General features: G+C 33.2%; 7 protein-coding genes and 2 pseudogenes across 9 annotated transcripts, besides 7 other annotated features; 2 read left to right on the forward strand and 7 right to left on the reverse strand.

Moving 5' to 3' along the window:
- The first annotated feature begins 272 nt into the window (after positions 1–272).
- Positions 273–2,935: a mobile genetic element.
- On the forward strand, positions 616–1,076 carry TVAGG3_0156430 (MULE transposase domain-containing protein; the record flags this gene model as incomplete). Its single annotated transcript, XM_001286025.1, has 1 exon — positions 616–1,076. A coding segment is annotated over one exon (461 nt), but the record flags the coding sequence as incomplete, so codon positions are not given.
- Positions 2,936–3,196: 261 nt separating the features above from the next.
- Positions 3,197–3,234: a mobile genetic element.
- Positions 3,197–3,234: a terminal%2Cinverted (terminal inverted repeat of Banshee-A3 transposon ID:TVAGG3_0156440).
- Positions 3,235–3,811: 577 nt separating this feature from the next.
- Positions 3,812–3,848: a mobile genetic element.
- Positions 3,812–3,848: a terminal%2Cinverted (terminal inverted repeat of Banshee-A3 transposon ID:TVAGG3_0156450).
- A 1,078-nt stretch (positions 3,849–4,926) lies between these two features.
- Positions 4,927–5,194: a terminal%2Cinverted (terminal inverted repeat of Maverick-2 transposon ID:TVAGG3_0156460).
- Positions 4,927–20,936: part of a mobile genetic element that runs on past the window's edge.
- TVAGG3_0156470 (uncharacterized protein) lies at positions 5,195–5,629 on the forward strand (the record flags this gene model as incomplete). The annotated part of the gene is made up of 1 exon (XM_001278123.1): positions 5,195–5,629. One exon carries the CDS (start codon positions 5,195–5,197, stop codon positions 5,627–5,629), a length of 435 nt encoding a protein of 144 aa, XP_001278124.1.
- TVAGG3_0156480 (uncharacterized protein) lies at positions 5,781–6,017 on the reverse strand (the record flags this gene model as incomplete). The annotated part of the gene is made up of 1 exon (XM_051224812.1): positions 5,781–6,017. The coding sequence occupies one exon, from the start codon at positions 6,015–6,017 to the stop codon at positions 5,781–5,783; it is 237 nt and encodes a 78-aa protein (XP_051109798.1).
- Positions 6,066–6,524, reverse strand: TVAGG3_0156490 (repellent protein 1 family; the record flags this gene model as incomplete). Its single annotated transcript, XM_051224813.1, has 1 exon — positions 6,066–6,524. The coding sequence occupies one exon, from the start codon at positions 6,522–6,524 to the stop codon at positions 6,066–6,068; it is 459 nt and encodes a 152-aa protein (XP_051109799.1).
- TVAGG3_0156500 (uncharacterized protein) lies at positions 6,555–6,857 on the reverse strand (the record flags this gene model as incomplete). Its single annotated transcript, XM_051224814.1, has 1 exon — positions 6,555–6,857. The coding sequence occupies one exon, from the start codon at positions 6,855–6,857 to the stop codon at positions 6,555–6,557; it is 303 nt and encodes a 100-aa protein (XP_051109800.1).
- On the reverse strand, positions 14,498–15,190 carry TVAGG3_0156510 (KilA, N-terminal/APSES-type HTH, DNA-binding family; the record flags this gene model as incomplete). Its single annotated transcript, XM_051224815.1, has 1 exon — positions 14,498–15,190. The coding sequence occupies one exon, from the start codon at positions 15,188–15,190 to the stop codon at positions 14,498–14,500; it is 693 nt and encodes a 230-aa protein (XP_051109801.1).
- On the reverse strand, positions 15,735–16,400 carry TVAGG3_0156520 (uncharacterized protein; the record flags this gene model as incomplete). Its single annotated transcript, XM_051224816.1, has 1 exon — positions 15,735–16,400. The coding sequence occupies one exon, from the start codon at positions 16,398–16,400 to the stop codon at positions 15,735–15,737; it is 666 nt and encodes a 221-aa protein (XP_051109802.1).
- On the reverse strand, positions 16,576–17,662 carry TVAGG3_0156530 (annotated as a pseudogene). The gene has a single exon. A coding segment is annotated over exon 1 (1,087 nt).
- TVAGG3_0156540 lies at positions 18,293–19,238 on the reverse strand (annotated as a pseudogene). Its single transcript has one exon. A coding segment is annotated over exon 1 (946 nt).

Genomic DNA, 20,936 nt, shown 5'->3' on the forward strand with positions numbered 1-20,936 from the left:
TATATAAATATATACATATATAAATATATACATATATAAATATATACATATATAAATATATACATATATAAATATATACATATATAAATATATACATATATAAATATATACATATATAAATATATACATATATAAATATACATATATAAATATACATATATATATATAAATATACATATATATATAAATATATAAATAACAAAATACAATCAAAAAATAGTGTTTGGAAATTTAAGGTTAAGTGTCACTTTTTCGTAAATTCTACCACACTCATCATAATTAATACCTTTAAAGTTTAAAATCTTGATTTTTTTTAAAATCAAATATTTATAACTTTAATACATACAGCTTAAACCTTATACTTGTTTTCTCTTGTGAGAAAGCAATCTTACAAAGCTAACAATTCTAAAAAATAAAGAATTAAAATTTAATAATTTAATCTAACAAAATTTCTCTCTTTATCCTTTTGCACTCTTTATATGCAACTCAAATCCATCATATAATATTCCTATAATACTCTTGCTTCAAACAATGACGAACAAACTGCTATTCTCATTTAATTACAGACCAAATCTATTCAAATTTCTGAATTTTTAATTTTCATTTCAATTTCAAATGGAATTAGAAGAAGAAACTATCTTTACTGTTATGGATCTTTGTAAATTTGGAGTTAAACAAGAAATACAAGCACAGTATGGATATGGTGAACGTGTCAGGAAAGAAAGATCTCAGATTTCATTCCACTGCAAATATCCAAAATGTCCTGCACATTTTAATGTTGCAATCTTGGATCAAAATAAATACAAACTAATCAAAATAGTTGAAGAACATGATCATTCCGCCCCAAATGACAAAAGTCAATATTCGTCTGTCTTTTATCGCAAATATTTAGAACATTACTTCCAAACAGATGACAATCAAAGAGCGATAGCACAGCTAAATGCATTCAAAGATCTTGAAATTTCTCTTACAGGTCCGTCCATTCCAGAGATGTACGCTCAAAAACCACGTGCAATCAAACAATTTGCAGAGAGAATACATGCTCTTCAAACTAGATATTCTCCTGACGATGTTGTGTCATTGCAAATCTTTGTTCAGACAGTACAAGAAGAATCTCCAGATGATCTCATTGCATTTGAAGTCTCAGACAATAATATGTGTTTCTATTACGCGCCTTTTGAAGGCAAAGCTTATGCGCATAGTATCAAGACATTTCATATAGACAGCACCTATAAATTGTTGCGATCAAACATTCCATTGTATGCATTTACTGGCAAAATCAAAGATTTTCACATTTTCCCTTTTTTATATTTCTTTTGTCAACCAGACACTTATCAAAACATTCAAGTTTGCGTGTGCGCCTATCTCAGATGGGTAACAATTGAGCCAGAATACATTAGCATGGACTGTGCTCCACAGATAGCTCAAGCAATAGAAGAAAGCATTCCACAAGCTCAAATACTTTGGTGCGGAGTACATGTTCTTCGTGCAATTCTTCGCAAATCAAATAAGTTTTCTTCTCAAGAAAAATTTGAACAATTCTATAATTTGATGAAGGATTTAGTCTTCAAATTAGATGCAGAACATGAGGAAGAAGCAAATGCTGCCTATGATCAAGTTCTGGAGTTGCTCGACACAGATCCAACAGCATCTCAATACTTTAACAGACAATGGCGTTACAACATATCAAGATGGATTGCTCGTGACAGGCGTGAAGGCGACGCAACTAACAATATTGCCGAAGCTCATTTTAGAACACTCAAACATGACTATTTTCCTGATCGAAAAAATCTCAGAATTGATGATGTTATTATAGAAATTTATACAAAAGTGATACCATCTTTCGTTATCAAACTCAAAATTGATCAAAATCCAGCAGATGACCGTGTCATTAGGATCATGGAAAAAGCAACTAACGCAGAAATTGATGTAAAAAGACAAAGAAAAAGAGTATTTCAATGCTCAATAGATTGCTCAATGCTGTTAGTGATGACTCAATAGATCCCACTAAAATATATCCTACCTTGAAAGTATTATTACAAAGAACTCATTTTATTTAATTTTGATTTTAATTTTAGATTAAATTATTAAATTTTAATTCTTTATTTTTTAGAATTGTTAGCTTTGTAAGATTGCTTTCTCACAAGAGAAAACAAGTATAAGGTTTAAGCTGTATGTATTAAAGTTATAAATATTTGATTTTAAAAAAAATCAAGATTTTAAACTTTAAAGGTATTAATTATGATTATCTTTCTTTAGCTTTGCATGCTGTATGCTACTTTTGGAAACTGCTCTATTGTATTAGAATGTTTTTAAATTTTGCACCTAAAAATGCGTAATATTAAAAATTAAGGTATTAATTATGATTATCTTTCTTTAGCTTTACATGCTGTATGCTACTTTTGTCTTTGAGACATTCCATGATTTAAGTTAAGAAGCTTTAAAAAAATGTAATAAAATAAAAAAAATTTAGTATCGATAATCTGAAATATGATGTTTACTTAAGCCGCTCGCTTCGCTCGCGGCTTAGTTTCGTAATTTCATACAATCTTTTTTCGAATCTGTTCTTTTCTTAAGCCGCGAGCGAAGCGAGTGGCTTAGTTTCGTAATTTCATACAATCTTTTTTCGAATCTGTTCTTTTCTTAAGCCGCGAGCGAAGCGAGTGGCTTAGTTTCGTAATTTCATACAATTATTTTTCGAATTTGTTCTTTTTGTCAACCGCGAGCGAAGCGAGTGGCTTTTTATTTTTTAAAAATTTTTTTTCTTTTTTACTTTTTTTCCCTTACTTACAAATTTGATAGTAACTTACCAAATCTCTCTATCATATAATAATAAATTAATACATTCTTTGTTTCAAATCTGATACTTTACATTTCTGACATGTAAACCTGTCACTTTTCACTTCACCTCACTGGGCAGGTTTGTGCCCCCCTCAATTTGAAAATAGATTTGATCATGGTAATATGAATACTTGATATATACAGAAGAAAATAACGTCAAATAAAAGAGAAAATATGATAAATTTATATTCATTTGAGAATTCTCTTAGATATTTATTTATTGTTGATATTTCTTAAAATTAATCAAATTCCAAAAATTTTAATTTTTTTTTCAAAAATGCCACTCTATGGGGTTTCAGAGTTTTTTACTTTTTTAAATGATTTGTTAATACATTGTATTACTATTGGAATCTATTGTTGTAAACAGAAATTCATCAAAAGTGACACCTCAGAAAAGCTAAAATATTGAATTTTTGGAACTTTTGATAGAGCACGTTTTTAAATATTAATTAAAGTAAATGTATATTTTGTAAAGATTCTTTTTAATAAAAAAATAAAATTTTGAAGAAGAACACAAAATCTTCTGAAAAATAATATCACATAAACTCATATTATTTTCTAATATATAACTATTTTATATAAAAATCAAATTCAATGATCTTAAAAGCGAAGGATAAACCTCAAAATTTACGAATATAATGAGTGGGAATATAATGCTTATCTATCATAAAACCATATGAAATATCAATTTTTGCTTTACGCCTATTCCCACTCATTATATTCGTAAATTTTGAGGTTTATCCTTCGCTTTTAAGATCATTGAATTTGATTTTTATATAAAATAGTTATATATTAGAAAATAATATGAGTTTATGTGATATTATTTTTCAGAAGATTTCATTCTATATGTCTATGAAAAGTACTCTCAAAACTAACTTTTTCCTAATTATAATTAAATCTAGAATATTGTATTATGCTTAGTATTAATTCATTTTTCTCATTCAATTTAGAATTTACAAATGTCAAAAAATTGAGAGCTGTCACTTTTGATGAATTTCTGTTTATTACACTATGACATTTGTAGTTTCATACAATGTCCATAAATATGATTAAAAGGTGCATCAAAATTTGATAACGATGATTATTAATGCTATCAGGCGAATAGCATAAACTATACACATCATCAACAATCTGATAAGCTATTAGAAATTTTAAAATACATTATATTCATGGTGATTCGTTGAGATCTTTTACTCATAAAATTTTTTGAAAAAAAAATTAATGAAAAAAAAATTAATGAAAAAAATAATTTATCTCTCCTAATGTTAGATCACAAATCTTAAAACGCCTAATTAAGAAATGGTTAAACCTTATCTATATTGCTATCTTATTAGAATATTATGAGCTTGTTTTTCAAAGCATAAATTCAAATTGCAATAAAGAAAAAAAAGTTGTTATTTTTGAAAAACAAGCTCAAATATCAATCGCTAGATCCTATGCCATGCATATATGACCTTCCTTAATCATAGGTTCTTTATGCATTTATGACACTTACATTAAAAAAAACTTCTGATTTATTCTGTAAGAATCATATATGACCGACACCGAGACATTTGTCGGTTGACATTCTTCAAACATGTAAGTGTCGCGAAACTTGTCGATTGAAGTTCTTCTCGTTGTCGGTCAATTCCTGATTTCTGTGCCACTAATAGGGTGTGATAGCGTAGGTAACATAATGAGTGATACATTGGTATCCGCTATCAGCTAAAAGGATTGGATTTGTCTGGTGTAGTCCAAAAACAGGGGGATAACGAGGTGAGGTGAAATCTCTCTCCCGACACTTCGTAATTGGGGAATTATCTTCATTCAGAGTAAGCAACTTTTTAATCAAACATCATTTTGATATTGCAGGCCTTTCAGTATGTGGACTCCGAGCGAAGCGAAGGAGTCCACATACTGAAAAGCCTGCATTTTAAAATCAAAAAACTAATTTTCAAATTAAATTGTGAAGATTGCAACGCACAATTTTTTATCAGGGAAATATTGTACCTGAATACATTTTAAAAGGCTGTCTATTCATTTCCACCAAAGAGATGCATTTTCCATCCAAATATAACTCAATATTGAGTGTCGGGTGTTGAATTTAGTTAGTATGGTTAAGTCGTGTACTGTGGCACTGCGTTTCTTCGTACGCAATACTTGTGAATTTGACACTTTACGAAACCGTTAACGTATATTTTACAACACAACCATAACACAACTTAACCTTAAATATTTACAAAACCGTCTGACACATAAACGATTTCACTAACTACTTCACTAACGACTTCACTAACGACTTCACTACCGTCCTCACTAAATAAAATATAACCTTATTTTTATTTTTTTAAATTTTTTATTTCATTACAAAGACATGTCCGACTACATTTACTATGACTCTTTCCCAGAACGTTTCCGTGAACTATTCAAAACTCAAGTAAAACTGAGAAACATGCATTTTAACAAAGACAGACCCATTGACGATGAAAGAAACCCTGAATATATTACAATCCCATATGACGCAAAATTCATTGCATACATTCCTTATGGTCGCAGAGGAACGAAAACTATTTCAACAAAGAACAAAAATTATTTCTGGAGCGATGAAGAAAATTGCCTTATCTACATAAATGCATACTTAAATAAAGCTACATATTGTACAAAAGAAGGTTGGACTGGATTTGAGCTCTACATATACGACGACGATGGAAACAGACGTTGTGTATACCCATACGATAATATGTACCATTGTTTTCATCAAGCATTAAACGAATACATAGTCAGTAAGGGTCTCATTCCTGCTGAGTAGAAATGTTATATTTTTGTTCCCACATTTATTTAAAATTAATGATATCACCACCCTCACATGTATGAAAACATAGCCCAAAAATAAATTTAGGTGAAGTGGTGATATCTCACCTCTTTTTTCACCTCTTTTTTCACCTCATGAATTCATTGCTTTATAACTCTCTTCCTTTCTCCAACTCTTCTAACTTCTTCTTAAGTTCAGCAATGTTGTCCTCATGAAGTTTAATCTTTCTCAAAATTCCTTCTCTATCTAATGGTTGCTTTATCTTTCTAAACTGAACTCTACCATCCTTCATAGTATGAACGTAAAAACCTTCTGGAACCGCTCCTGATTTAATGTATTCTACCAAAAACTTTTGTTTCATTGCTTCAGTGACTTTAGTCGTCATTTCAATCAAATAAAAATGTTCAAATAAAATAAAAATAACGTTATTTTTTCAGTAAGGAAACGCAGGAGTTTTACGATTTATTTGAGGCGTAGGTTCTGGTTTAAATGTTGGAGTCGGTTTAGGAGTTGACTTTTGAACAGGAGTTTGTACTTCCATAGGTTCAGGAGTCATTGAAGGTTTTGCTTGTGAAGGCGTTGGTTTTGACGAAGGCGTTGGAGTTTGTTTAACTTCAGCTACTTCAGTATTATTTACAACATTTGCTTTATTTCTTTTCAACATCATAACTGCTCCTGCTGTAGCTAGCAAACCTAGTGGGAGACCATATCTTATATAAGGACTTGACCAAATGCTATTTTTGACAGGAGCTGGTGGAACACCTAACCTTGGTGAGACTGCTCTTTGCCATTGTGCAGCTCGTAAGAAATATTCAATAGGTGCTCCATAATCGTTTGGTAAAGTTTGTTTCATAGATGGTGAAGGTTCACGAGAGCTTGATGAAGAACTCATTTATAAGCTTTAAAAATAAACGTTCATCCTTTATTCCTCACTGTCGTCAGTTGCTAAGTTATAGTCGTCAAGTCTTATTATTGGTATGCCTGACTGTCTTACTTGTATTGCAAAGCAACAATCCCTCATAAATCCAATAAGTGGCTTTGGTACATTTTCAGTTGCTAGTTCAATAGGTCCTTTAACAGACAATTTGTATGTTATTGGAGCAGTAGATGTTTGACCTTGCTGGAAGCAAAAGTCCACTTCTGTTGGAAAACCACATAAGAAATGTGTGTTGTCATAGCTATCCCATTTATGTTCCACACTACCATCATCCACCAATGACCTCATAACATCTTCATTAAATCCTATCATATCATTGTTTGTATTGCAGGCGTTCGCAACCATTTCATAAAATACAGGTCCATATGATTTTTCAGGTTCTGCAGGCATATTTCCATAAGCTCCCATGGAAAGCTGAAGATATTTAAACTTAGGTTCTCAAAATTAACATAATAGTTGTCTTTCTTTCTAAATAGTGCCCAAATACTTTTAACATTAATAGGCGTATAAGCTGCTGTAAATGTTGCACTTGAACTATCTGTATTCTTTGAGAATGAACCGTCCATAGGAATCCAATCCATAACTTTAACAGGAAAACATAAAGCCTCGTTTGTATAATGTTCTACAAGTTCTGTATAAATGTTAGGGTCTAAAGAGAATGACTTTGGATGAATGAAACATTCATTAAAATCCATCTTTGTTCGAAATAGTTGCTGGTTTACAGTTGTAATAGTAACTGTTCCACTAGCTTCTACTGCCTTCGTTATCATAGTGAATGGTTCATTCCATGGAACAAATTTATTTGTCGGTGGATTTGAATCTGAAGCAAATGCAACTTTAAGAGTTGGATTGAAAGCAATGATATCATTTACAGATATAGATGTGCATTGTAAGGCGTCGCTACTGAACTTTACTTTAAGCTGAATGTTTCCTGCAAAAGCTGGAATAAATCGAATAGCTTCTAATGGAAGGAATCTTCTAACAGGAATTCTTAAACGAAGCTTAAAATCAAATGATTTTCCTGCTGTAATTGGACCACTAACAATTTGTCCTGTTCTGCATGTTCCCGAATGACTCCATACATCTTCATGTCGAGTCTTTGAAAAAACATCTACTTTCTTTATTTGTTCGGTAGTTTGTGAGTTTGAAGTTATATATGCTTCTTCTCTTGCGTTGTCTTGAGAATATACGATACGACCATTTGCAAGGATTTGATATCCAGCAACTGCATAGAAAGCGTCATCGAAACCAATCCAAAATCCTGGTGGGTTTGTTTTATTGGAACCTGAACCAATTTCTTTATCTACAATAAATTGACCTTCCATTTTATACGTAATGAATGTATTGTAAAGGTCCAACATATTTTCACCAGGAGGTGAGAGATTGAATGTTACCCATGTGTTATCTTTAGCAGTTCCAGGTTGTGATGGAATCTTTGCGTCAGAATATTTTCTATTAGTGTCACCAATTTGAACTGCATTGTCTATGATATCGAAATATGAGCGAATCTGATGAATATGCTCTGCTGGAGTAAATTCGTTTAACTGTTCGTTCTGCATGTATTTACTTCAGATAAAAATATCTATTTACTTCATTATTCTCACTCTTCTTCTTGGCATTCGTGGTGGAAGTTGTTTCTTGACATTTTCAATGAACTGTACATTCTCTTTTGTCTCAACTTCTTTCACTGGCGGGTCAGGATTCTTTGACTCGGTTTGTTTTTCAATGAAATTCACGAACTTTGCAATAAGCTCTTGGTTCGTTATTGAAAGTACAATCTGGCTTCTTTTCTTCTTGTTCTTTTGGTGGCTCAGTTTGAACAGAAGGTTTTATATGGGCTTCGTGGACTTCACCCTTGCCATGCACCTTAATGTTGTCGCTCTCTGCATTCGCTAATGGAACTTTCTTTTTCTTACATATATTTTACCATCTTTACTCTGACTTACATAATAGAAAGGATGTTGTATTCCTCTTGCGTCATTTAATATAATAGACTCTCGCTCTGATTTTGACAAGCTCATTTTACATCGGTTAAAGTTTTAAGTTAGTTTTTTATCTACAGTCAAATGACTCAGACAAGTCATATGGACAAGACCCAAGGGGTCATAGATGTTGAAGCATTGAAGAAAGAAATTCGCGAGCAAATTTTATCCGAACTGAAGGAACAAAACAAGAACAAAAGCCAGAGAGACCAAAGAGAAAACTTAGTGAAAAACAACTAGCTGCATTAGCTGCTGGAAGACAGAAGAACCCACGTTTGCTGGCGAAAAAAGCTAGAGAAGAAGCAAAAGCAAAGGAAGAACAAAAAGCAAAGGAAGCTGAAGCAAAGAAAGAGTAAATGGTTTATTTTTATCCAAACTAAATGTATAGACAAATACCTTTATCTGTTGCGTTAGTGAAAACCCTGACGTCAAAATAAAGGGGAACAGAGTAACGTTTAAGTTCAACAGACTGGATTGTGAACATAAATGAAGAGAAGTACATTGGCATAACATCTATGTATATAACACGTGCTTTCAGAAAGGTTGACTTTATACTTCAAGTCGAGATAGAAAATGACGAACAGTCTTTAAGCGCCCAAAACATTCACATATACAAATACTTTAAAGACGATACAACATTGTTGCAATGTATGATTTCATTTAATGAGATGTTCGAGAAAAAGTTCAACATTGAAGTACAAACTTTACAGCCTTTACGTGAGTTTCTTGCACAACTGAAGGAAGGTAGTCAGCCACAACTTATAGACTTTCATTATGAATTTAATGAAAATGAAGATGGAACACATGACTGTCAATTCATTGTATTCTCACCATTCAATGAAGTCGCTAAAAAGAAAGAAAATCCATTACGTATAAGATTTCAAATCTCCGAACCAAGTGATGATTTTAAGAATGTTTTCAATTATGATGCAATGCTTCCGAGGAAAAATGAATTTTCAAAGATTGTAACACCTGGCATTTGGGATAGAAAGCAAGCAATACTTTACTCTAATATAGCCAAAGGCGTTGAAAATGAGTTCATTGGTCATACAAGACTTCACCACTTCCTAACCCTAAATACTATAAATTAACTGGCTTCAATCGTGAGTTTTGGATAGACATGTTCTCCACTCATGACCATAAATGTCCAGTGTTCTTGCCTCCAGATGGGAAGGACTGTCTCTACATTGAAGCACAACTCTTAAACTCTACCATCGCAGTATTGTAAAATCTACGCTAGCTTTATTTTTATCACGAATGACCTCATTGCTGACAAAAATAAGCCGCTAGCGGCAAGGGCGAAGCCCATGACCTCATTCATGACCTCATTGCTGACAAAAATAAGCCGCTAGCGGCAAGGGCGAAGCCCATGACCTCAGAACTTCAACTTACGAATAAAGCTTGTTTTAGTCGTTATTGAAAAGTTGAACTTTTCAGCAAAGCAAGGTTGACATGACTTACATAAGTCGAATGCAATCTCTTGACCATCATAAAGTGCTTTGTAAAGTTTCATTAAAACTGAACTCAGAGTCTTTGTCATATGTTCCAACAGGTATGTGAATGTTCTTATCTTCATTGTAATAGCATTGTATAGCTTCAGGAAACATTTCATTAGCGGTTAAAGCAATAACATCTTGCTTCACGCCTTTCATTCTGCAGTGAAATGCAACTTCATTTAAATCGTTAGTGAGTAAGTCTATGTAGGTCTTCTTTCCACAGAAAATACTTTTATAAGCTAAACTTTGTTTCCAGGTGTTATTTCTGCAAAGTCGCTATGAAATTGACCAAGGTTCTTTCCTATAAGTTCGCGACCATATCTCTTCTTAAACTCTGCTGCAAGCTTTGGTATGTCTTCATTATATAAGTGCATACTGTCGGTATCCTGGTAAAAGATTTGAAGACCCATATCTTCAGCAGTACAGAATACTTCATTCATAATACGTTTTGACATAGACAGAATATTAACACCAAGTGGACAGAAGTTAAAGTGTCTGCAAATGCTTTTCGTTAGCTTGAAAATAGTTTTATCTGAACCATCCAAACCTTCGAACTTCACTATATGGTTGTAATTTCTTATAGCATATCTTATAGCATCTTTGTCATTTACTATGGTTATTTTTGACTCAATAGGAGATAGAATAGTTTTGCCATAAATGCTGTTCAGAATGAGTTTTATAATTTCTTAAGGGGTTTCCTTCTTTCTTATACTTTAACCTTAACTCAAACAACTTCTTTACTTCATCTCTTATTCTCATATCTCTGTTTCCATCGTAATAGTATCCTTGCAACACTTCACATTTGACACATTGATATTTTATGAGGTCTTGTAATGTTATATGGTCAACATACATGAGACAGCAAGTGTTTGAACTTCTTGGAACGTTAAGTTCTGGATTTAGTTCAGGGTCGCAAACTATTAAATGAAAGTGTCTGGGTATACCAATCTCTGTTATCTTAATGAGAACAAAGAAGCCAGACATAAACTTTTCACCAATGGGTTCCTTTTGGTCATCATCGAATAAATGTCTCATGAGATACTCTGTGCTTAACATTTCTTCCTTCAATACTTTTGGAATACCTTCTAAAGTATAAAGTCTTGCTATAGCTGAAGGATATAATGAAACAGTGTCGAAGTCAGCAATGAGTTTCTTTTTGCTCTTTTGTTTCATGTTATCTGACAACATACATCTTCCACCTTGAATGCATCTCGAAATAAATTCTCTTGGTTTATTTGAGAGGTCATAAAGATTTCCATTCGGGAAGTATACTCTGTTCTCAAACAATTTGTTAGCAATAGAACAAATACTAACGTAGTCATAAACGTTTAAATCAAACTCTTTCAATAAGTCATTGCGGAACTTTACAAAACCTTCTCTTAAAATTCTTACATCTTGTTTGCAGTAAAACGTGCTATATTTTTCTAAGTCGAAGTGGTTTTCATCTATTCTGCAACCTTTGATGGAATCTATGTTTTCATGAATGTATCTGCATCATGGATAAACTTACATGCTTCAGAAATGACACCAGTTCTGTTGTCATTTGCTAACAAAACACTGCTGTAGTAGTTATATGGAAATACTTCTTTCGGTCCTGTTTGTAAGTTAAACATAGCAGGAAATAGTTTAAGCTTCTTATTTATAACACTGTAAGAGTCTTTTATAATAATTGCCCGTCCTTTATATAAACCAGTTATTTGCATTGTTCGTGAACCTTTAATGATGGGAGTTCCTTTCACTTCTGTCATGTGTCTTAAGATGAAGTTTATGTCATAACTGAGGTTGTGGAAATATATTAAACTCTTGTCAGGAAGTCTTTCCAAAAATTCTGTTGCACAGTTTTGACCCCAAATGCTTTCACTCACTGAACCATCTTCACTGTCATAACAGATGTTAAAAGCTTTATGAAAGCCGTCTGTGCTACACTCAAAGTCAGCAAAGAAAACGTGCTCAGGAATGAATTTACATTTAGCTTTATTTACTTCTTTTGACTCTGCTTTCTTCTTCAGTTGTACACAATACTTTGGAGCATATGTCAAATCTTTAAATGGTGCAAGGTTCTGTTTATATAAGTCAGTAGTATATGTGAAAAGTTCTCCATAAGAAATAGGTTCGAAATATTTGCACTCCCACAATGTTTTCATAACATCCCATAGCGGTGTTGTTCTATCATAACGAACTACATATTTATCTTCTCTCTTTGTATAAATCTTCATCTGTTTCTCAATGTTCATTCCACCACACTCCTTCAAGATTTCTATATAGTTTCGAATGAAGTATGTTGTCATTGGTAATCTTTCATTTAGCATGTAGTGGTCTTCAACAAGAAGTAAGTCAATAGTTCTAACAGTTTCGCATTCTTTTGGTATATATCTCTTTATTTCATTATGTCTTGAGTCATTGAAATAACCAATGGTAACATTAAATGCTATACCTGTTGAATCGGAAATTTCTTGTACTTTACTTTGAGGAAAGTCTCTAACACGAATGACTTCTCTCATGTGGTCAATAGTTTCTTCATTTACTCCAGCCTGAATGCAAGCATAAACGAAACAATTGTCCTCTGTCATAAGTGTTGCAGTTCTTTTGTTCAGTTCATTGAAGATTTGGTAGCGTTCAAGATTTATAGGTAATGTGCAAAGATACTTCCAGAACTGACCGCTTCTCTTCTTATAAAACTTCTTTTCACCATTATCTTTCCAAAAGCTTTCTATAAGTGCTGGGTTTCCTGTTTGCTTAAGAGCTTCCAAAATGGCTTTCTGGTCATTTGTCAGTGTGCTTTCATCTCTATATGGTCTCTTTTTTGGTTTGCCTTTCTTTACATCTGACATCGTTAAGCCTTCATATTCTGTTAAATCATACATCTTTATTTCGTAAGATTCTTTATGTTTGTCAAGAAGAAGTCATAGTGCATTTCAACAATACCTGCAGCATTTGCTTCTATCTCTGATATAAAGTTCTCCTTCAAGAGCTGATGTAGTAATGTTCCAATATTATTGAGGTTTAACGTAGAACATTCATACTTTCCACCAAGTTTATAACATACCATCCATCTCTGTTGCGAGTTTATTTTAATTTTCTCTAAGAGTCTCATGAAAACCTTACCGAAATGTTTGTGTAAGTAGTCTCTGTTTGGTTCATCTAAAGCTTCGATGTTAAAGTCAATGAGTCTATTGCCTGACTTCACATTTCTCTTCCTATTCTCTTCATCTTTCTTTAACCATCTCTCACCTTCTTTTGGTTTGTCGTCAATGGAACGAATGACATCGTTAGCTTTGCGAACTTGTTCTATAGCACTTTTAAACATCTCTCTCTCTGTTGTTTCAGTGTGTCATCTCTCTTTCGTGTTTCACCAACGTTTGCATGGGCTACGCCCGCGCCGTCATGCGGCTTTGTTATGTCAAACATCTCTCTTCTTACTTCATGAGGTACAGCTCTTCTTGTTTCACCAACGTTTGCATTTGTTATGTCAAACATCTCTCTTCTTACTTCATGAGGTACTGAACGTCTATGATATAAGTCAATAGCAATGTCATTTAAAGGAAATGCTCTTGCATGGACTTCGTCCTCGCCGCGTTGCGGCTTTATGAACTCATGAATTCTATCATAACTTATTGCACCATTATAGTCTTTAATGAAGTCAGCGAGTGCTTTTTTGTTTGTTGCGTAATGCTTTGCAACATCTATATTAGCTTCTGTAAGAAGTTGTTTTATTTCCGAGTGTTCTAACTTAGACAACTTCCGATACATCTTAGTAGGAAATAAAAAAATATTTTTTGAAAAAATTAGATTAGATTTTTTTTAAGTTATTTTTCAAAATAATTTAATATTTTTATTTTAATGAAACACATGCAAGATTGCAAGTTCTTTTCATACAATGCTCTCGCTACTGCCATCAAGAATGAGTTCAATAATGCTTCAAACGTTAATGTTATCTTTAACAAGAAGTTTGTGAAAGAATCTAAGTTTGGTCAGTATGTCAGACCATTAGCTATCGTCATTGACCGCAAACGTTATACTTCACAAGAGTTAGCAGTAGTTTTGAAACAAAAGGGTTTCTTCGTGAATGTCAAAGATACACACTATACTGTCATAAAGAACTCCAACATTGACTTCCTTCAGTATTGCTATGAATCTTTCCGAACAGAAAGAATATAAGAAGGGTGAAACATCTGTGAAATATTATCCTTCATCTCTGAAGACAATAACGAACAAAGATGTTATACAAAAGTTCTTACCAAAGGTTGAAGAAGCTTCAATTGACATTGACGAAGGAAGTGAAATGGTTGAAGAAATTGACCCTGAAGCTATTTAACCAAAAATATATTTTTGGTGAAGAGGTGAGATATCACCTAGCCGCTTTGCGGCTCTGACCCTTTGGGTCTGTTTTTTCACCTCATTCTCTCTTCGTTAATGTTGTCGTGACTTCTTCGTTAATGTTGTCGTGACTTCATTCTTCCTCTTTGAAGTTATCGAAATATTCTGTTATTTTTTCCTTCAGTAATGTTAAGTCTTCTTTGAAGGTAAGTATTGTGCAACCTTTGATGTCATAGTGTGTTTGAGGAAGAGTATTTTTGACAATTTCTTTTATTTGCTCATTCGGTGTCATTGAAATCGGTAAGTTTTCACGATAGAACCAGTTTCTGTCAGATTTATATATTTTAGCAAGGTCGTAAAAGCTTTTGTTGTTTCTTCTGACTAAATGCAACATAACCATATCTCTATCTTCTTCTTTCTCCAACTCTTCAGTATAAATCATATACTTATAACTCTTTTCCTTTCCTTTTGGTACTGAACGTGGTATTCTTTTCTGTATGCTTTTGTCTTTGGATTCAATGACTTCATCTTTTGCTTGAAGTTTCTTTTCCATCTCTCCACGTTCTGCTTTATATAGTTCATCTAACATCATGAAAATATAACAAGCATAACGAGGTGAAGCCCACATTGCTACAGCATTTACTAAAAGTCTATGAACATAATAACCTTTCAAACCAGGAGCCAAATTCTTGCGATTTTCGTACGGAATCTCTTCCCTCGGTTTTCCGAGGGAAGCAATCATATGAGGAAATTCTTCTAAAAGTTCTTTTGCCTGTTGGTTTTCAAACCAATGATATGCTTGCTTTGTAGAACGAAGAGCGTTCATTATACTTTGCATTTGATACATATCATCTTTGACTGAACGAATGAGTCTCAATTGTTTGTTATATTGTATGTATTCGTATTCTTCATTTATGGCTTCATGAACGATAGCAGTTGTTGTGTTCTCTAATGTTGACATTACTGTTCTTACATACAGGATAAAAAAATAAATAAAATAAAAACTAACTTTATTTTTTCTATCTTAAGGAAATTCATGATTTTTTGTGCTGAATTCAATAAAAATATAATTTAGGTGAAGAGGTGAGATGTCACCCGTTTTTTCACCTGTTTTCTCACCCTCGTGACTTTGTCATAACTTCTTCGTAAATGCCTTGTCATAACTTCTTCGTAAATGCTTTGTCATAACTTCTTCGTAAATGCCTTGTCATAACTTCTTCGTAAATGCCTTGTCAAGATTTCATCGTAAATGCTTTGTCATAACTTCTTCGTAAATGAGTGTAAATGACCAAAAATATATTATAGGTGAAGAGGTGACATCTCACCTAAACATTATTTTTTGGTGAATTCAATAAAAATAAATGGTTCATTTACTCACAATATTTTTGTACAAAACGACCCCAAACTTTTAACTTCTTTTCTGCAGCTTCAAATGCTATCTTAGCGAGTTCATATTCTCTAAATTCTCTCTTTAAATCTTCTTGTTCCCATTGGTCTAGTTCGTATGGAGAATCTCTATAACCATAATATATCTCACGTTCATGTTCTAATTGTTTTTCACACATTTTTCCAACTTCTTCTTCGAACAAAGGTTTAGCATTCTCCACTGTATCTTCGAGTTCTTCTTCATCTAACTTCTCATGAACTTTCTTGTCTATGGAGTCCATAATATCTTTGACATAAAATGCATACTTTACAGAGCACCATTCAGCAACAAAATGAACGAGGTCAGCATGTATGTAAATACCTTTGAATTCATTCATAACGCCCTTAGTAAGCTCATAAAATGCTTGTTTTGAGGTCGAGCCACTTTTGGCTCCACCGTATTCTTTCAACCAAAACTCAAGAATTTCCTGCATTTTAGTACTATTGAGAAATCTGTTTAAATGGTTTAACTTTCCTGCTTCTCTTGCCATCTTTGTTGCATTAATGTAACCATCCTTGTCTCTACGTAAGACTTCAATACCGTTATAAGTGCCTTTTGTGAATGTTTCACCATTAGATTTGTTCGTGAATGTTTTTGCTTCGACTGACATTTCTGTTCTTACATACAAAATAAAAAAATAAATAAAATAAAAACTAACTTTATTTTTGGTCTTTTGTGAAAATTCATGAAAATTCAAGAGGTGAAAAAAGAGGTGAAAAAACAGGTGACATCTCACCTCTTCACCTAAATTATATTTTTGTCTGATTTACATCCAACGAAAAAGTTTAGAAGAATTTTCTTATTCTTTCTGGCATGTTTTTATCTTTCCAGTACTCCCGCTCTAATGGTCCCAGATGAGTTGGTTTAGATTCTCTCAAGTTCTTAGATGGTATAACATCTTCAACGCCTCCTTCATATCTTACTTTATAAGTGTCATCGTTTGTGTTATAGTCAAGTATTTCAATAACCACTCCTCGCTTTGCTTCGTCAATGGTTTCAGCAAGTTTGCCATTACTACTTTCGACTAATTTATGTCGAGGGTAAAATGCTATGGAGTCGTCAGCAGCTTTTATAAGATATCCATTACCTTGCGTAGAGTCTACGATATAATAATTTCGACTTAACCTTAAACGTTTCTTTGTCAATGGTTTGTCGTCAAGAACTACACGAACTTTTGTACCAGGAATGAGAGTAAATTGTGTTGAATTTCTGATATTTTGTGTTGGCTCGTTTCTTTCTTTGTATATACTTTTCTTCTTGTTGTTGTGTCATTGAATTTGGTGTATGTCCTGTTGTAGAATGTGTTGAGGAATTATATACTTCGAGAAAATGTTTCATTGTTTCTTCGGTAAAGTCTCGCTCTTGATTTAAATCTCTGAGAGTCCTTATGAAGCGGTTAATGATACCGAGTATGTTATGGTTATGGTCTTCAGTAGTGTAGTGAGTTATGTTATGCTTAATGAGAAATTCTGTGATTTCGTTGCTGAGGTATGCACCGTCTTGGTCTGATGTTAAAATACTTGGGCTATGTTCTGCTACAAACTTTTGTAAAACTCTTAACACTTCATGAGTTCCTTTATTTCTCATTATATACGCATATGCTTTACGAGTGTTAACATTTATGAAGATGAGGAATGGTTTATGTCCTCCTTTTCTGCTTTGAATGAGAGTGTCAAATTGGTATGCGTCAGGAGTGTTGGAGTAAATTGGTAAAAAGTAGTCGTAAGGATTTATTTTTGTTTGATGTACAACATTTTTGTCAAAGAACCTTTTCACTTCAGCTCTGTTAGTAAATCCCGAACTCTTTGCAGCTTCATTGAACTTCTTAAATGACCTCCATGGATGTTGTTCGAATACTTCTTTCAAGCTCATTTATGTAAAGTTAAAGATTTTAACCAACTCGTATCCAAGCGTGCATTGTTATATAAGGAGGCATATAATCTTTTCCATACCTGCTGGGTCTGTAATACCAGCTACAACATGTGTATGATTTCCTGCAGTTCCACAGAAAATACCTGTGCTAACATCTTTGGGTCAGTTGTGATATCATATCTATTCATTCCCTGTCTATTCGAACCCGCTGCAAGATTTATATAACCTCTTTTGTTTTTGTTTGAATGTGAATGGTTTCCTTCCACAGATGTTCTTCCACTGAACCTATGCATATGTGAAGGAAGGTTTTCAATACCTATTTTCTTTGAACCTCCCATCTTCATTGACTGCGTATTAGTGTAGAATGGAAAACTGTCAACTATTTCATACCATCTACCACCAAATAAAGTGTTTGGATTTATTGGATTCATAGACGTATAAACAGCTCCTATAGGATATATTAAATCATATATGCTCATAACTCTATAAACATATTCTAAAGAACTTATGTCATTAAATACCATTTGGAATGTATCTCCGGATGAAATGTTGCATTTGTTCCACTTTTATAATGTAATGTTAGTTCAATAGAATTATCCAAGAAAAATTCAAAAGTATCTGGTTGAAGACCTCTAACAAATTCAAATGGAGTTGCTGGTTCACCATTTATAATTTCTGTTGTAAATGTCATTGTATCTGGTTTCGAAAATTTCTTTGTTAGTTCTGCATCCACATAAGTTTTATCTGCTTTCTTGTCTAACATTGCTGGTAGTTCATATGCTTCAAAGTTTCTGGCATGATCTTCGGTATTCCTGCAACTCTTATCTAAATTGTTAAGAGTATCTTTTACGCTTGTACTCGGATTCTCTAAAGGTGCACTTGAACCAAGGTCAAAGTTCAATATTATGTCGTCTGCTCTAACAGTAGTGAAGGATTTATGTGTATGGTTCTTGTCTGCTTTCTTGTCATATAAATCTTGAGCAGTGAATTTAATATTATGTTCATCCTTCATGACATAAACATCTTTACATCTAATGTTTCTCATCGTCGTTATGTCGTCATCCGATGTTAAACCTTGTGGAAAGTTAGGAGATTTACAATATAATGCAGCCGCGTGCGGCGGGGCTCCGCCCTCCCCACCAGTTTCTTCAACCGTTCCTTCAATACTTTCTATAGCAACAGTTGTGAAGGATTTATGTGTATGGTTCTTGTCCTGCTTTCTTATCTAACATTGCTGGTAGTTCATGTGCTTCAAAGTTTCTGGCATGACTTTCAATGTTCCTGCAACTGTTATCTAAACTGTTAAGAGTATCTTTTACGCTTGTACTTGGATTTTCTAATGGTGCACTTGAACCAAGGTCAAAGTTCAATATTATGTCGTCTGCTCTAACAGTAGTGAAGGATTTATGTGTATGGTTCTTGTCTGCTTTACTGTCTAAAGAAGTTTGAAGTTCATTTATATCGGAGATGTTGTGTTTATGAGATTTCAAAACTTTGTTCGTTGCGTCAAGTTCAACTTTGTCAGCTTTACTTTTAATAGCATCTTCAAACGTTATTTTGCCTTAACTCTTAACATAAATCTTGGTTCAACTAATACACCATTAACAGAGAAAGTAGAGGCATAAATTTCATCGTTATAACTAAATGCTTCTGGTGCTTTACCTGTGTCATACTGTACAGTACAGCTTATGTCATAACCTTTAGCACGAATGTATTTATATCTTCTTTCATTAACATTTTTTGTCTTCGCTTCATCACTTCGTGTTAAATATCCATGGTAGTCCGTTAAATCTGTTCGTCTGAAGTTATATAATGAACGTGGTTTTTATCTGCTTTTTCGGCTAATTTCTCATTAACATCATTCACTTCTAATTCAACTCTTCCGCCAGAACTCTTATTATCATTAATCTTTTTCATTAATTCGGTAATTACGTCATAAAGACTATATTCTGTTTTCGGTTTTGTAAATAATGAGTCAAAATTTCTTTCATCATTACATCGCTGACATTAATGATATCACCAATTCCTTTTTCATTTATTCTCTTCATTAATTCTGCAATAATGACGAATATATAATCTGTTAATTTATTCTCTTCATCGAGGGTTATAGAATGTTTTGAAATTGAATCATTAACTCCTCTAAATAAATCAATAACTTCAGGATACACGTTTTTAATGTCTTGAATAACCCGACCAGTATCCTCGCCACTATGTGGCTCTGAGCCCGTTGGGCTCTGTTGTTCATGTTCTTCGTTCCCGTCGTTACGTGGTTTTATATCTCTAACCATCATCAACGCAGCCATAACCGGAGGGTTTTTGCTACCTGTTCGAAAATCCGTCCGTTATGTATGGTATATCTAAATAATTTCTTTGTGTTTGTTAAAACATTTGAAACAAGTCTTTTAAAAACCATCTACAAAATTTCCTGTTTCACCTAAATGTTCTTGCAGCATTTACAAGCTCACCCATTCCCGCTTTTGACCCCAAAAACGTCCATATTGCATTTATTTCACTCTGTATAGTTGTCCATTCAGCGAAACTAACACCCGCATTCGCTAAGCTGAAAATGAAATTCAGTGGATCGAACTTAATTCCACCTTCTTTTTCAATTTCAACGAACTCACTAACATGAGATTTTAAATATTCTTTCGTTAAAATTGTTTTCCCCGATGTTATGTCATTAACGAAACTATCACCGTCAAAAGTTAACGAATTCAATTTCGTCGTTGATGCTTTTATTTCATACACCGCTTTATCGATAGTTTTTGGCTCACCTTCTTTAGAAGCATATGAAACATTAATGAATGAATTATATGTATTCGTGAATGAATTAAAATCAATGATTTTCATTAATGACGCCTTTAATGATTCATTAACTGTTGAATCCCTTAAAACAATTAATGAACTGTCATGGGCTTCGCCCTGGTCGCTTCGGTCTGAAAGACCTTCAGGACTCAAAGAGTCCGTTTGCGACTTTATGAAAGGTACACTGCAAACCGTCGAGTTTGGATCAAATGCTGTAGTTGGTGCAGGAATATTAATGATATAAGTCATTAAATCATTAAGTGACGTAAATAATGTTGTCGTTTTTGATTTAATTTCTTTAGCATCTGTTATATATGGTAATTTTATTTCTGTAGTTTCTGAATTAAAGATATTCGCTAAAATGTTTTGTAAACTGTTTTGAACAGCTGTGTAAACCGTTGAATTCGGAACTCTTACGATTTCACCATCCTTAATAAAAGGCATTGTACATGACGTAGTGCTTGGGTCA

Source organism: Trichomonas vaginalis, chromosome IV (genome assembly GCF_026262505.1).
Source record: "Trichomonas vaginalis G3 chromosome IV, whole genome shotgun sequence".
In the NCBI taxonomy this organism is placed as follows: Eukaryota; Parabasalia; order Trichomonadida; family Trichomonadidae; genus Trichomonas; species Trichomonas vaginalis.